This window comes from Bombus flavifrons, chromosome 4, assembly GCF_040668555.2.
Source record: "Bombus flavifrons isolate JBK064 chromosome 4, iyBomFlav1_principal, whole genome shotgun sequence".
Lineage (NCBI taxonomy): Eukaryota > Metazoa > Arthropoda > Insecta > Hymenoptera > Apidae > Bombus > Bombus flavifrons.
The window spans coordinates 6,840,890-6,857,292 of NC_138445.1; the positions used below are offsets into that span (position 1 = coordinate 6,840,890).

Sequence of the window (16,403 nt, forward strand, 5' to 3'; positions counted from 1 at the left end):
ATGACATGGTTACGTAATCAACACATCAGAAATTTTTCTCAAGGTTTGAACAACTTAGCATAATTTTGCAAAAATATCTTTTTGGGCATACGATTATTTCACTTAGCAAAAACACTTCTAATCATACATGAATACAGGAATAAAAATAGTAAACGTGAGAATTCGATTAGTGATCAAACTATTTTACTATTTCACCTCAATAGGGAGTTTCGACGTAATTCAACCTAAATCAATTAGCATAAACCATTGACGAGAGAGATAGCGAATTTTGATAACGCATAGATAAAAATGAATATGAATTAGATAAGGACTGAGCTAATGTAATATGAGATCCGTACTAATCACCTGAAATAATTTTCAATGAATCTGTTTTTAAGTTGAACACAAAAGTATATTTCGTATATAGAGGGTGGTTGGTAACTGGTGGTACAAGCGGAAAGGGGATGATTTTTTTTTTAATTTTTCCATCGAGACAACGATCTACACTGAGATCCGTTATGACAAGATGTGATAAAGTGCACGCGTACCGAGCGAAAATTCAAAGTCGATTTTCTCGAAAACAAAGCCTCAAACGAAAAATTTTTATTCTATATTTTCGATTTCCTTCTTCGCGTAGAATCACCCCCTTTCCGCTTGTACCACCAGTTACCAACCACCCTGTATAAATAATAATAAATCGAAGTAATTAAATTCAGGATAGCTTATAAAATCGCAGTGGTTCACATTGGAATCTGCTATAAACAAGAGATGAGAGCTTGGTTTCGGTGACTCACTATACCCGTTCGCTGCCAGGGATACGGTAAGCAATACTATCGCGTACGCTGCTACGGAAGCACAATTATAGTTAAAATAAACTGTGATGTTATCGATAGTTATTTGCGAATGTTTCAGAATTTATGAAGTCGTAAAATAGTAAGAAGCAGGGTTAGTCAATTGCTTATATGTTCATTATCCGTATACTCATGTACTTATTCCGTAAAACAAGCGATTACATTAGCTTCATTAGGAAGGAAAGTTGTTTTATGTACAATTATAGAAACTGCAGAATGAGCACAATATTCACAGTCCTTTGCTAGATTTTACAGAATAAGTAGTTTATATTTCTTTTTCTGTTCCTCTAAGAAAAGGGAATACACGAATGCTCCCAGAGCGTCTGTACACTACGAAGACAGAGTTTTCTTTCTATGATCATGTAGACACTCACGGCGCCTAGTGCCTGGATAGTAATTTCTTTCCTGGTTACAGTAAAGGATGTTGTACGTAAGACAGAGGCCCAATGTTGAATTCTGCAATCTCCTAATGTTACCCGTGGATTCAAAAGCAGAGGACATCTACAGATATAAAAGACGACAACTAACATGTGACTGGACGTCCAGAGGTTAGAACTGTATCGAAACAAAATAGGTAAAGGTTGGTTTTGAATATTATTCGGAAGGGAGAAAGGGAGACCTTATTAAGAAAATACTCCAGTCAGACCGGGTTCAAGCTCCAAAGAACGTTTAGCAGTAAAATTAGCCTCAAATTGTCAGATTGGTCACCTAAGTGGTCGTTGATTGCTCCTCGACAGAAATACCATCACAGCTAAATGAAGGGTATTCATTCAGAGTTGCTACATTTCTAAACATCCACATTGGTAACGTCGAGAGCGAGGCGGATGAAATATTATATAATCGAACGACCAAACGAAGCTACCATAAGTGAAGTTCAATCGCAATTGCATGAAGCAGCAACTAATTTCTTCTTGTTCCAAAAAATTAGAATCTCAAGCTAAAAATTATTAGAACAATCGACGCAGTATGAATGAACTAACCGATTGGCTGTTTTATTTGTTATTTATTGTAAACGTGGCGATACTTAGCGAGCTACATTAATAATCTATTCGAACGAGGCTTCTTCATATGATTACGATCGAGCATCATTTAACACAAGGTCGCTTGATCATTCAATTTTACACAATATGACCATATTCTGACTTATGGTTCGCCGTACGAGATGCATAATAAAAATCTTTTTCAGTTAAAAACAATAACTTTCTATTATGTAATAATAATACAGAACTATCATCTATCTTAAATCAATTTACAACTGTTCACCTGCATCCCGTACCTTCAACCACTTCTGTTTTACCATATCGGAACCCTTCTCTGCGATCATAATAGTCGGCGCATTGGTATTGCCACTGATTAAATTTGGCATAATCGAACTATCTATGACTCGAAGTCCAGTAACTCCGTAAACTCGAAGCCAAGGATCTACCACGGCGTTCGCGTCCGACTTGGGCCCCATTTTGCAAGTACCCACGGGATGAAATATAGTCGCGGGATAGAATCTGATCATGCATTCCCAGTAAGGATCGCTATACATAGGAACATGTTTGCAGCCTGGGAATGGTTTCGGATTCATTTCGCTCCCGTAACGTTTGAAAGAAGCAGTTTTACTCATCTCGAGCACAAACTTAACTCCTTCGACCAATGTTGCCATGTCTTCTGGCTCTTTGAAATAATTCGGATAAATCAATGGATAATCGAAAGGATTGTTGCTTCGAAGCTTGATAACACCTCTGCTTTTCGGTCTTAAAAGCGTAGGATACGCGCTCCACACGTCCTTATCCTGAAGCTCTCCATACACGGCGTCGTAGAATTCTCTGGTCAATCCACGTATCTCTCTAATGATGTCGTTGTTCTGTCCCGATGAATAATAATGCAATTGTATGTCTGGGAAATCGTCGGAGGCATTCGCATATTTGGTATTGATAAAAGCTATTCCTTCGATATTTCCTAAGTTGGTCCAAGGACCCTCTCCGAATATGACGTATTCTAGTACGTTGCTAATATTATACAACCTACTCTGTACGAGTGCAATTTCTTCATTCACCAAGAACGTAAGGCCCCCCGCACTTATATGGTCTTGAAGATTATGGCCCACTCTTAAATCCTGAATCACTGGTATATTGTGTTCCGTTAAGTGTTCTTTAGGTCCTATTCCCGACAACATCAACAACTGGGGGCTATTGATAGTTCCACCGGAAACGATCACCTCCTTGTTGGCACGAATGCGTACTGTCTGTCCATCTCTAACGAATTCTACGCCATAAGCCTTCTTCGACGACGGTTCTATTAAAATTTTGGTAACATGCGCATTCATAGTGACTTGTAAATTCTTGCGTGACCTGGCTGGCCGCAGGAAGGCCTTTGCCGTGGAGCACCGGCTTCCATGTCTGACGGTAGCCTGAGGGTTCATGAACCCAGTGTGTCGTTCTCCGTTAATGTCTCTATTTTCGTAACCCATTTCTTGGCCTGCTTGAATGAACGCAGCGGCCAGGGGAGTATGAAATGGAGGTTCTTCGACGGTAAGGTACCCACCGGTCGAGTGATACTGTGTGTTTGTGTGGAAGCGATTTCGATTGTCTTCGGATTTTAGAAAATAAGGCAGGACATCCTCGTAGGACCATCCTGGATTGCCTTGTTGTTCCCAGATGTCGTAGTCTTTTTTGGCACCACGAACGTATAGCATAGTGTTTACCATGCTGGTGCCTCCGAGCACTTTACCACGTGGCCAGAGGCAACGACCGTCTTCCATCGCTGTGGGTATAATTTACCGTAAAGTACACCGAACGCATTACGAATAATTTGTAGCGGTATATTGATCTAGGTTGGTTATTGATTCTCATTTATATCTGTTTAGATTCGACAATACATTTTTCATTATTACATTAATTATTTTTAATTATTACATTATTACATTATTACATTAAATGTTCCTAAATATTCTATATGTATGAAACAGTGTAATCCACGCGATATTACTAAAATAAATAAATCTACACAATTATATTCCATCAAAATGGAAATTCTGTTATTTTGGCCAAAATATTTGTATGTTTCTAGTAACTGTAAAAAGGAGAATCTCTTATTCATCCTTTTAATCATTTTGTCATCTTTAGGTAGTTTTAGTGTAGAATTTATTAGAATTGAAAGGCAGTGATGTACCAATGTTCTGGAATGCTTTACTTATTTATTCGCGTTCCCATAGATTGCATTTTATAATTCCTTCCAAGCGTGACATGATTTTATCTTTTCTTTCTTTAATTTACTTTCTACATCGTTAAAAATAAAACGTTTGAAGGGTGATTGCAGTGTTTCTTTTGTAATTATTTAATTAATTAATTATTTTGTAATTATTTAACTTATAATTATTATAGTTAGATATTATTCGGTATTATTTACCTCGACAGAAATTTTCACTAGGTTCCACCCTGTATTTCCAATCGATTTCGGAGAGCTGCACACTGTCGGCTAAAGAAGGAATATCATATATAGCACTTCCGTCGCCACCTGCTTCTAGGAGAAGTATGTCCCAATCTTCTATTTCGGACAAGCGATTCGCTATAACGGCTCCTGTAATCGTGTAAGTTGACAGAGCATTATAAATGGACCATACTCAAAATAATTGAATCTAATTAAAGATTACAAATATTTGTAAATTAAAAAACTATGTAGTTTCGTTTCAAAATACCGACAAAGAGACAATTTGTCCAAATTATGAAATGAAATTGGCGATAAATTCAAAATAGTTTACAAAACAAACCTAAAATACGTTTATATGAAGAAAACAAAAAGTTAAAATCTAATCGTTAATACATACAAACGATGCATAGCGTCATTAATATACTATATATACATGATACTATACGTTATATGAAACTTGCGTTGGTAAAATATCAAAATATGTAAGTTGTTAAATTCTCGTATCAGTTGATCGTACAAGAAATAATATGCTCTTTCTCATACGTAAACAAACGAGTACGTTTATCTTTATCGCATTTTTTTCACATTTAAGACCGAAATTCGCGTGGACAATATGAAAAGACATACCTGCAGAACCACCGCCCACGACTATGAAATCGTAAGATGGCAATAGCGATTTGGAAGGAACATTTGTCGAAGAGTAAGGAACATTCGAATATATCACGTATAGCAACACGCTTATGAGCATCGATAACGTTGATGTGATCGGTTGTGATCTCATCCCCCCGAAAATGATGCGATTGACATCCATTTTATACTCCTCCGAATTCCTTTATCAATCTGTAACATCAATGTTCGATACCTTAACACGCATCTTATTCGCAATATAAGGCGAAGTAGCAGAGAATTATTTCTAAATGCATATTGCTATTATATCATTTTTTCTTTCGGGCCCTAAGGGCCTTTGGTGCTTTCATTCTTAATCCTACTTTCCTCGAATAGAACCTAGCGTAACTAATATATATTTTTTTAATGAGTGTATCGCAACGATTTTAATTGCCAGTGAAACATGTTGATGAGGTTAACATTCTGAAGAACCTTTTTCATATACCTGCAACCGCTGCGATGCTGCACAGCCTTTTATTTCACTATATTCGCAAAATACTTCATTTATATTTATATGATGATACCTCATCATTTTGAAGTAGGCTTAAATGTAGCAACTTATACTTAACTCGCTGATGAGAATGGCAACTATTTTCGGTGTCGTGCAAGTAATATAGAAAAAGCGGCGGTTTGTAGATTGTGTTAGACTAAAGAAGGTATCATGAAATAATCTTTGATGGATAGATCGCTACATCGACTGTTGCACTTTACTTGATTTTCCATGCTGTGGTTATAATTATGAGAGAAATTTTTTGAGGTTTACCCATCTCTGAATAATCACATTTTTTTTTTGTGTGTGCAGATGATAAGAGAATCAGAAGTTATTTGAAATTGTGGTGTCACTGACATACATGGTTGATAAATGAATAAGACGGCAATAAACTTACAGTATAGATGTAGATATTATTTCTTAAAAAGTAGATCAGAGGTAATGAGATGGCGAAATATTAGCGAAAATACAGAAATTTGTGCAATACATACGTAAATTAAACACCAAACGTAGGAGAGAGTTCCGATGCGACGCAATGCAAGACGACAAATGCTTCTGGTTGGCGATCGCTTATGTACTGAATTCTGAGCAATTATTGCGCGATAGGAAAAACGACATAATTATATAATCGAGGCATGAGAAATTTTTGTCAAGGTTTGAATACTTATGGCAACATTGTAAACATATATCTCTTAAAATACTATTATTTCGTTGTATCTACAGGCCAATTTTCAAAAAAATTACTTAGCAAACTACGACTAATCATTTGCACTATTAACACTCAAATAGACTTATAGGGTGGTGGAAAGAGCGCACCCTTTTTGAAGCAATGTCAATGACTAAAATATACTTTTAACAGTGCAGATAGGAATAAAAATAATAAACGTGCGAGTTCGAATAGTGATCAAACTACTTTACCATTGCACCTGAACATGGAATAGATGGGCGTGTTTCGACATAGTTCTGTATGTGTTATTTTGCATATGACATTAACGAGAGAGATAGTCATTTTCGATAACGCAGAGATAAAAGTGAATATGAATTATATAAGGACTGGGCTAACGTAGTGTGAGACCGGTACTGATCACCTAAAACAATGTTCAATAAATCTATAAATATGTGCAAAGTTGCACTACATTTTATTTGCCTGTTTGCACAGGTAACATATAACCCAACCAATAACCCATGAATGTGTCTTTTTCTGCATAATTACATTAAAGATGAATAGTATCATTGATTTCAGCTTAGGTTGCCTATACAAAAATTTGGCCATCTGCGTGCTAGAATGAGAGGTAATGGAATCCTAATGTAATTGACATTTTTGTGAATATTTCCAACATAACGAGACAAAGACACATTTCGGAATCGTCGAAAACGGTGACGTAAAATAAATTTTTACATAAATTTACATAACAGATATTTGTAACAGTATCGCATATGTAGTTGTGTACAGATTTTACTATAGGTTGCCCGAATCTCGTTTACATTGGAATGTGCCATAATCAAGAGACAAGAGCTTGGTTCCGATGACTTACTATATCCGTCCGCTACCAGAGATAACCGATACTATTGCGTAGACTGTTACGGAAGCACAATTATGGACAAAGTTCACTGTAGTGGTATTGATAGTTTTTAGCAAATTTCGGAAACTATGACCGACTGAAACTTATATGTACAGGAGAAAGATGTTCAGGATCATACTTTCGACAACAAATTCAAAAGTCATCGATATCCGCGGGTTTCTCCAGTTTAACAGTTCTCTAGATTCGCCATCGCAAGACAATACTCCACGAGACAATATATCGCAAGACAATTTCTGGCAAGACTCACCATATTCCGTTCTGTATGTTGGCGGAAATGTGGGAGTCACGCTGCTCACTCCAGTCTCCAGATCAGTTCTCGATCAAAATATCCTATTTTGAAAAACAACATCTTCTTAGTCGACTGAGTGAGACAAGGTGGAAACCTTTTTGTACGCACCTCGTACCATCACCAATTGAACATAAATTCTACGAAGCGTGGAACCTTGCTAATAAGGTTTATAAGGTAAATAAGGTAATTCGGTTAATAAGGTAAAGTTAAAGCAATTTTGTAACGAATGCAGATTAATAATATTTGTGTTACACATAGAAGTTTAGAAATAAATAGCTCAGATATTGCTAAATTTTCAGGGCCTGATCATTTCCAACTTTTGTTAATCTTATCAAGGGTTACCGAGTATTTCGAGGTGCCGCCACAGTAGTACCATATATCAGATACACGTATAACTGAAACCGTAATTGAAGAACAATAGTTCATGTTTGCCTACTGTAATTAATCAACTATTTATTTCATGGTCATAAAATAAATTGTAAGAAGCAAGGTTAGCCAATTACTTATATATTCATTATACGTATACTCGTGAGCTCATTCCGTAAAACAGGTGACTACACCAGCTGCATTAGTAAGGAAAGTCGTATTATGTATAATTATAGAAACTACAGAATGAGCAGAAAATTCACAGTCCTTTGTCAGATTTTATAGAATAAGTAGTTTATATTTCTTTCTCTGTCCATCTAAGACAAGGGAATACACGGACGCTACCACAGCGTCTGTACACCACGAAGACAAGATTTTCTTCTTACGTTCATGTAGACGCTCACGGCGCCTAGTGCCTGGATAGTAATTTCTTTCCTGGTTACAGTAAAGGATGTTGTACGTAAGACAGGGGCCCAATGTTGAATCCTGAAATCTGCTATGTTATCCAAGGATTCAAAGGCAGAGGACATCTACAGATATAAAAGATGACAATTAACGTGTGACTGGACGTCTAGAGGTTAGACCTGTATCGAGACAAAATAGGTGATCGTTGGTTTTGAATGTTATTCGAAAGGAAGAAAGAGGGACCTTATTAAGAAAATACTCCAGTCAGACCGGGTTGCAAGCTCCAAAGAACGTTTAGCAGTAAAATTAGCCTCAGATTGTCGGATTCGTCACCGAAGTTGATTGCTTCTCTGGAGAAATACCAACACAGCTAAATGAAGGGTACTCATTTAGAATTGCTACATCACGAAACAATCACATTGGTAACGTCGAGAACGAGGCGGATGAAATATAATTAACGAAGCTATCATAAGTGAAGTTCAATCGCCATTATAGGAGGATGTCTCGTTCGAAGAGTTGAGACAAAGACTGGAAAAATTGCAGGAATATAAATGTGACATCTCAAATTCCTCCACCTCTCATATTCTTCTAGCTATTTTAACGGATTTCTCTGAGAATATGAATTTCTCAGGAATCTCGTCAAATTTTGGCGTCGTGTTAACGCGTTGCCAAGACGACCTGTTCATTTGTTATAGCTAAAATTCGTCTAGGTCTTATTCAAAATGCTAATATCTGATGTAAAACTGCGTTAGGAATTTGACATCAAAAAGCGGCAAGGCATCATGCTACTATATTTCTGATGAAGAAATACAAAGTATCTAATTAGGTTAAATTCAGAATGAATGTCAAACATAAGTTTGCACTGTCATAGCACTGCCATAGGTGTCTACAAAAAGTGTAGGGCTGGCGCGTTCAGTTTTTTCAGACAGTTTCTTTCCCTCCCACATATGCTGACATGCGCCCTCTTACGCCTGCGCATGCTATACTTTTTTGAGCGACTGTTCTGAGGAAAATATCTTAAAAACTTTCGGCAGCATGAGGAGACGTTGAAGCGAGGCCGGGTAAGCGACAGAGCACTTCGTTTTGTTTACTCTAAACAAACGAACGGAAAGAGTATAACATTACTAATGTAAAAAGGCAAATTCGTATGATTACAACCAAACTTCACTTATGTTAACGTTGTTTGATCGTCTAATTTTATAAAATATGACAATATTGTGACAGGGGCTCTGCTATTCGTAATACGCCATGAAAATTTATTTTTATTCAAAAGTAACAATCGCATAAAATTAATTTACAAAGACAGCTATTGATTTGAATCCTGTTCCTACAACCATACTTCTTTTATCACATCCGATCCCCTCTTAGCAGCTATGTGAGTCGGCGCATTGGCATTGGCATTGACTATGTAGGGCATAATCGAACAGCCCATAACTCGAAGTCAAGTAATTCCGCAAACTCGAAGCCAAGGACCTACCATGGCTTCTGAGTCCCACTTAGGCCCCATGTTGCTAGTTTACACAGAGTGAAATATAGTCGAGAGATAAAGTTTGATCATGTCCCTCCAGTATGGATCGGTATACATCAGAATGTGCTTGGAGCAAGAAAATGGTTTCGGATTCATTTTGCTCCCGTAACGTTTGCATGAAGCAGTACTCATCTCGAGCACAAACTTAACTCCTTCGATCAATGTCGCCATGTCTTCTGGCTCCTTGAAATAATTCGGATAAATCAGTAGATAATCGAAAGGATTTTTACTTCGAAACTTGATAACATTTCTGCTTTTCAGTCTTAAAAGCGTAGGATACGCGTTCCATAGGTCTTTGTCGTGAAGCTCTCCATATACGGCATCGTAGAATTCTTTGGTCAATCCACGAATCTCTCTAATGTTGTCCGAGATCTGCCCCGATGAATAATAATACAGTTGTATGTCTGGGAAATCGTCGGAGGCATTCGCGTATTTGGTATTGATAAAAGCTATTCCTTAGATATTTCCTACGTTTTTCCAAGGACCCTCTCCGAGTATGACGTATTCTAGTACGTTGCTAATATTATACAACCTACTCTTTACGAGTGCAATTTCTTCATGCACCAAGAACGTAACCCCTTCTCCGCACTTATATGGTTCTGACGATTATGGCCCACTCTTAAATCCTGAATCACTGGTATACAGTGTTCGGAGAAGTGTTCTCCAGGTCCTATTCCCGGTATCATCCGCAACTGTAACCTACCGATAAGTTCCGCGGAAACGATCACTTTGTTGGCACGAACGCGCTATGTATCTCCGTCTCTAACGAATTGCAGTTCATTAGATTCCACCCTGTATTTCCAATCGATTTCAGACTGCACACTGTCCGGTAAAGAAATATCATATATAGCACTTCCATCGCCACCTGCTTCAAGGAGGAATACGTCACAATCTTCTATCTTGAACAAGCAATTCGCCATAAGGGCTCCTGTAATCGTGCAAATTGACAAATACATTATGAATAGAACGTAGTTGAGACAACTGAAAATAATTAAAAGTTATAAGTATTTTTAAAGCAAGAGTATGTAGTTTTATTTCGAGATATCGAGAAAGGGAGACAGTTAGTCGAGATTACGAAATGAAATTCTCGATGAATTCTAAATATGATTACAAAACAAACCTAAAATACATATTGAAGAAAACAAAGAAATAAAAATGTAAAGAAAACAAGATGTTAAAATATAGTCGTTAACATATAGAAACGGCGCATAACGTCATTGATATATTATACATAAGATAGAGCCGTTATATGAAATTTGCGTTGGTAAAATATCGAGACGTGTAAGTTGATAAATTCTCGTATCAATTGATCATACGAGCAATACCATGCTCTTTCTCGAACACATTTACACGGATACGCTTGTTTTTGTCACACTTTTATCATGTTTAAAATGGAATTTTCTAACGACATAATGAAAAAAGAAATAATTTGGAAGGAATACTCGTCGAAGAGTAAGGCACAATAGGATACATAATGATGATAGAAAACGATACGCATAAAAGCATCGAAAGCACCGGTATAATTGGTTCTGCTTTCATCCCTCCGAAATGCTTCGATATCCACTTTGTACTTCTCCTATTTTCTTTGTCAGTCTGTAATATTATGTTGTGATACATTCACAATAATCTTATTCGCAAGATAAGACGAAGTAATAGAGAATTATTAATGAACACATTTGGGTAATGTTGACATGTCTTTAAATTAATGTGCATACTTACGAAAAATATTTTGAGACCTTTTGGTCGCTTTTCACGATTCGTTACACATAATTGTCACGGTTATATTCAGTTTATTATTTTTCCGAAATTATTCCTACCTTAAATTTGTCCTTGATAAAAGGTTATAAATACAAGAAAATTTATTTCAAAAATAAAAATATATATATCTTGTAATATCTACAAAACGTTAAACGTAAGATTGTGCAACGATATAATGGAACGCAAAGCGACGAGTGCTATTTTGCTGATAATCACGTAAACGAGGTATTTTGAGAAATTATTTTGCAACATCGTAAATTACGCATATTCGGTGTAAAAAAGCATTCGTACATCCTTTAAAAGGTGATAATAGTTTTTCTTAAATTTCATGAAAGGACCTCATATCTTTCGAGAAATTAGAATAAAATTAGTATTGAAAAAATAACAGTTGGAAATTCATAGTTCTCTACCTCTTAATAACTGAAATGAAAATTTGATAACAGCTAGAAAAATGGCGTCAAAGTCCAACGACAACGGCTCTAAAAATGTGTATAAATAACATCGTTCGTAATTTTATTTACTTTTTGGATTTTTGCTAAATAGATGTAAATAAAATAAGTAGAATACAGAGGAACCTTGGCTTTCGGCTCCGATAATGACTGTGAATTTCTTTTATTTATCTCACCTGAAGTTCGAATTGCGTTTAGATATAGTACACTGTAAATGTATGTACGCGGAAATATATCTTTTATTGTTTAGTGTACATTTTTATTTTACACGTATATGTGCACGAAATATATAGTGTTATGTACCTCTAACACATATTTCTATTCTTTCTAGTCAAACTAGAAAAGCTTATAGTAAATATAGTATTTTTCACTTTTTCAAACTGTACTTCACTATACTGTATATCCAATCTCTATAATGATTGTACAATTGTATTCATTAATTATGCAGAATTTCTCGTAGCATCAGGAAACCGGTGCGGCTGTGGATTCTGTACATGAAAGGACGTTCTTGCAAACACGTATCCTATTTTTCCTCGCTTTCGAGTTACAGTGAATTTGTACATTAACAAACTCCCTCTGCATAGCTTCTTAAGAAGTGCTCATAATGACCTCCTTGCATTTGAATACAAGAATGGCTTTAGCATTGTCCATCTTGCTCTCTCTATTTGTCCAGGTATTGTTCATGAGATACCGAATTCTGTTCGCAAATGAGGATGTGAAATTAATACAACTACTTCTATTATCCGATAAATTATTTCATGCGCAAAAACCGCTGCAGATTATCAATGGTTTTTGCAAATATTTCGAAAACTATATTCTCAACTATAATTTTTTTCCTTAGGAACTATAGTTTGCGACCAACAGATATATGTATAAGAAAAGTTACTCAAAATGTTAATTTCTCGAATATCACTAGTCGGCAACCAACAGTTGCAACTGTATCATTCTCGTTTTGCTTATGTTTATCGCCTCGACGCGTTGAACATATTATAGTATTGTATTGTACTACACTTTCTCTTGGAGGAGCAATTATATCAAAGTCAACGTTCGCACGATACATGACGAAATCAAAGACAAATTATTGTAATAACTATTTTATTGCATAACACATAGTTTATACTATTATACATGTACGAAACATTTTTCTTATCCTAACAAAGTACGTGCGATCATATTACTTTAACCGTTATGATATCTAGAGGACGGATGCAGTATTACGATATATATTCGAAAGAGGTTTCTTCATATAATTATAATCGAATTTCACTTACGTTAATTTCGTTTGATCGCCCAATTTTATAAAACAAGGCTATATTTTAAACCGTGCTCCGCCATACGCGATACATAATGAAAATTTATTTTCAATTCAAAACCGTATGTTTTTATTACGTAATGGTATACTACTAGCAGTCGCTTAAAATGAATTTACAAAAGTAGCAATCAATCCGAACCCTATTTCTTCAACCAATCCTCTTTTACCATGTCAGCACCCTTCTCACCAATCATAATAGTCGGCGCATTGGTATTACCACTCACTTGGTTTGGCATAATCGAAGCGTCTATGACTCGAAGTCCAGCAACTCCGTAAACTCGAAGCCGAGAATCTACCACGGCTTTCGCGTCCGATTTAGGCCCCATTTTGCAAGTACCCACGGGGTGATATATAGTCACGGGAACAAATCTGGCCATGCACTCCCAGAAAGGATCGCTATACATGGGAATATGTTTGCAGCCAGGAAATGGTGTCGGATTCATTTCGCTCCCGTAACGTTTAAACGAAGCAGTTTTACTCAATTCAAACACAAACTTAGCTCCTTCGACCAATGTCGCCATGTCTTCTGGCTCCTTCAAATAATTCGGATAAATCAATGGATGATCGAAAGGATTGTTACTTCGAAGCTTGATAACACCTCTGCTCTTTGGTCTTAAAAGCGCGGGAAACGCGCTCCACGAGCCCCTACCGTCAAGCTTTCCATATACGGCGTCGTAGAATTCTCTGCTCAGCCCACGATCTTCCCTAAAAATTTCGGTATTTGGTCCCGATGACATAAAATGCAGTTGTATGTCTGGGAAGTCATCGGAGGCATTCGCGTATTTGGTATTGATAAAACATGTTCCCTCCACTGCTGCTAAGGTAGACAAAGGGCTATCACCGGACATGGCGTATTCTAGGATATAACTGATATTAGTCATCTTGCTCTGTATGGATGAAATTTCCTCATTCACCAAAAACATAAGACCTCCCACTCCTACATGATCTTGAAGATTGTGGCCCACTTTTAAATCCTGAATCACTGGTATACCGTGTTCCGATAAGTGTTCTTTAGGTCCTATTCCCGACAACATCAACAACTGGGGGCTATTGATAGTTCCTCCGGAAACGATCACCTCCTTGTTGGCACGTACGCGCAACGTCTCTCCGTTTCGAACGAACTCTACGCCGTAAGCCTTCTTCGACGACGAATCTATTAAAATTTTGGTAACATATGCTTCCATAGCGACGTGGAGATTCTTCCGCGTCCTGGCTGGCCGCAAGAAGGCTTTCGCCGTGGAGCAGCGGCTACCATCTCTGATGGTGCCTTGAGGAATCATAAAGCCAGTTTGCCGTTCTCCGTTAATATCCCTGCTCTCGTAACCCATTTCTTTGCCGGCTTGAATGAACGCAGTGGCCAGAGGAGTGTGCCATCGTGGTTCTTCGACGGTTAAGTACCCGCCGGTCGAATGATACGGTGTTTTGGCGTAGCTGTGATTTCGATTGTCTTCGGATTTTAGGAAATAAGGCAGCACATCCTGATACGACCATCCTGGATTGCCTTGCTGTTCCCAGATGTCGTAATCTTTTTTGGCACCACGGACGTAAAGCATGGAGTTTATTCCGCTACTACCTCCAAGCAACTTGCCACGTGGCCAGCGGCAACGACCATTCTCCATCGCTGTGGGTATAATTTACGTTAAAGTACGTCGAAACAGTTGCGAATAATTCATTAACGAATATTGTTGTTGTTTGGTTATTAATTCATGTTTATATATCTTTGGGTTCGGCGATAGATTCATTCTTCGATTTAGATTTGACATTAGGTATGTCTAAATCTATCTATTGGTTCTAAATACAAATCAATATAATTCAAGTGCACATTTATAAATTTAAAAAAGGCAATATTAATTTTGGCAATTGTTGAAGTTTGTCCCACTGCACATCATCTCTAGTGTTTAGCTTCCTTAGTCTTCGAAGCCATTGGGTATTGTTCAACACTTAATCAATTTGAAGGGCCTCTCAGCCTCATAGCCTTATTAGGATCATGCTTTTGATGCGTGCGGCGGGGTACAGACAAGCCAGTTTTTCGTAATTGTATAAATACACATAGACCCATGGCTTCGAATCTCTTTCATAAAGTAACGCTACTAGCGTGCGTATCTGGATTAGACATTATACTTACACTTAATCTTGTTTATATATATTTTCTATTATTCTATTCATCTACCCATTTCCTCTCTCTCTCCCTATTACGAGATAAAACCTTAATAGCAATAATACCTGTATGTTTTTAGTAATTGTAGAATACAAAATTTCAAATCTGTAATTTTAACTTCTCTGGTATGTTTAGTGACAATTTACGTTAGAAACGAATTGTGATGATTTGCCAATGTTATAGAAAGATTTACCTATTTACATGCTTCGTTTATTTTCATTGCTATAGATTGCATTTTATAATCCTTTCAAAGCGTTATATAATTTTGTCTACTTCCCCTTCTTTTCAACGTAAAAAATAGAGCGTTAGACGTGGATGATTAGGGGATGCAGTATTGTTTCTGTAATCAACTATTTACTGTTTTTATTTATAAGTCAGTATAATTCGACACTTTTTACCTCGACAATAATTTTCATTGGGTTCCGTCCTGTAATCCCAATCGATTTTGGTGAGCTGCAGATTGTCGGCAAGGGAAGGAATATCATAAACAGCACTTCCATCTCCACCTGCTTCCAGCAGGAGTACGCTCCAATCTTCTATTTCGGACAAGCGACTTGCCACCACGGCTCCTGTCATCGTGTAAAGTTACAGAGCATTTTAAATGAAATATATCTAAGAAACCTTAATCCAGTTTAACGTGACGAATATCTGTGAATCGAAAGTGCGTAGCCTAATTTCAAAACATCGAGAGAGATAATTTGTCGAAATTACGAATCGAAATTCGCGATAACGCAAAAGTACGTTTAGAAAGTAAACGGAAAATATATTTAGACGAAGGAAATTAGATGTTAAAATAACGTACAACATTGCTAATATATCCTGTGGATTGACAGAGTCGTCAAAGGAAATTTGGCAAAAAATCGGGATATGTGAATAGTTAAATTTTTTGCATTTATCCATCATATTAGGAGCAATAACGCGACCTTCTTCGCACGCAAACGCACCGATGCAGTTATCTTTGACACACTTTTATCAGTTTTAGGACGGAACTTCACGCGGATAATATGAAAAGCCATACCTGCAGAACCACCGCCCACGACTATGAAATCGTAAGCTGGCAATAGAGATTTGGAAGGAAGATTCGTCGAAGAGTAAGGAACAATCGAATAGATGACGTATAGCGACATGCTTACGAGCATCGAAATGATCGAT

General features: G+C 37.0%; 2 protein-coding genes and 1 pseudogene across 2 annotated transcripts; all 3 read right to left on the reverse strand.

Moving 5' to 3' along the window:
• Positions 1-1,986: 1,986 nt before the first annotated feature.
• Positions 1,987-5,968, reverse strand: LOC138178919 (glucose dehydrogenase [FAD, quinone]-like). Its single transcript, XM_069111266.1, has 4 exons — positions 5,895-5,968; positions 4,875-5,087; positions 4,227-4,397; positions 1,987-3,581 (listed from the first exon to the last, which is right to left on the reverse strand). Exons 2-4 carry the CDS (start codon positions 5,056-5,058, stop codon positions 2,080-2,082), a joined length of 1,857 nt encoding a protein of 618 aa, XP_068967367.1. The 5' UTR covers positions 5,059-5,087; positions 5,895-5,968; the 3' UTR covers positions 1,987-2,079.
• A 3,445-nt stretch (positions 5,969-9,413) lies between these two features.
• On the reverse strand, positions 9,414-10,494 carry LOC138179080 (glucose dehydrogenase [FAD, quinone]-like; annotated as a pseudogene).
• Positions 10,495-12,522: 2,028 nt separating this feature from the next.
• LOC138178972 (glucose dehydrogenase [FAD, quinone]-like) lies at positions 12,523-15,744 on the reverse strand. The gene is made up of 2 exons (XM_069111363.1): positions 15,650-15,744; positions 12,523-14,714 (listed from the first exon to the last, which is right to left on the reverse strand). The coding sequence occupies exon 2, from the start codon at positions 14,710-14,712 to the stop codon at positions 13,234-13,236; it is 1,479 nt and encodes a 492-aa protein (XP_068967464.1). The 5' UTR covers positions 14,713-14,714; positions 15,650-15,744; the 3' UTR covers positions 12,523-13,233.
• Between the last annotated feature and the right edge of the window lie 659 nt (positions 15,745-16,403).

What these genes read in the sequence shown, in the direction of transcription:
- LOC138178972 (XM_069111363.1), bottom strand. Translation starts at nt 14,712, where the DNA reads ATGGAGAATGGTCGTTGCCGCTGGCCACGTGGCAAGTTGCTTGGAGGT.
- LOC138178919 (XM_069111266.1), bottom strand. Translation starts at nt 5,058, where the DNA reads ATGGATGTCAATCGCATCATTTTCGGGGGGATGAGATCACAACCGATC. An exon ending in CGTGGGCGGTGGTTCTGCAG is followed by an intron (nt 4,398 to 4,874) that starts GTATGTCTTTTC and finishes ACACGATTACAG; the next exon opens with GAGCCGTTATAGCGAATCGC. An exon ending in TAGTGAAAATTTCTGTCGAG is followed by an intron (nt 3,582 to 4,226) that starts GTAAATAATACC and finishes TTATACCCACAG; the next exon opens with CGATGGAAGACGGTCGTTGC.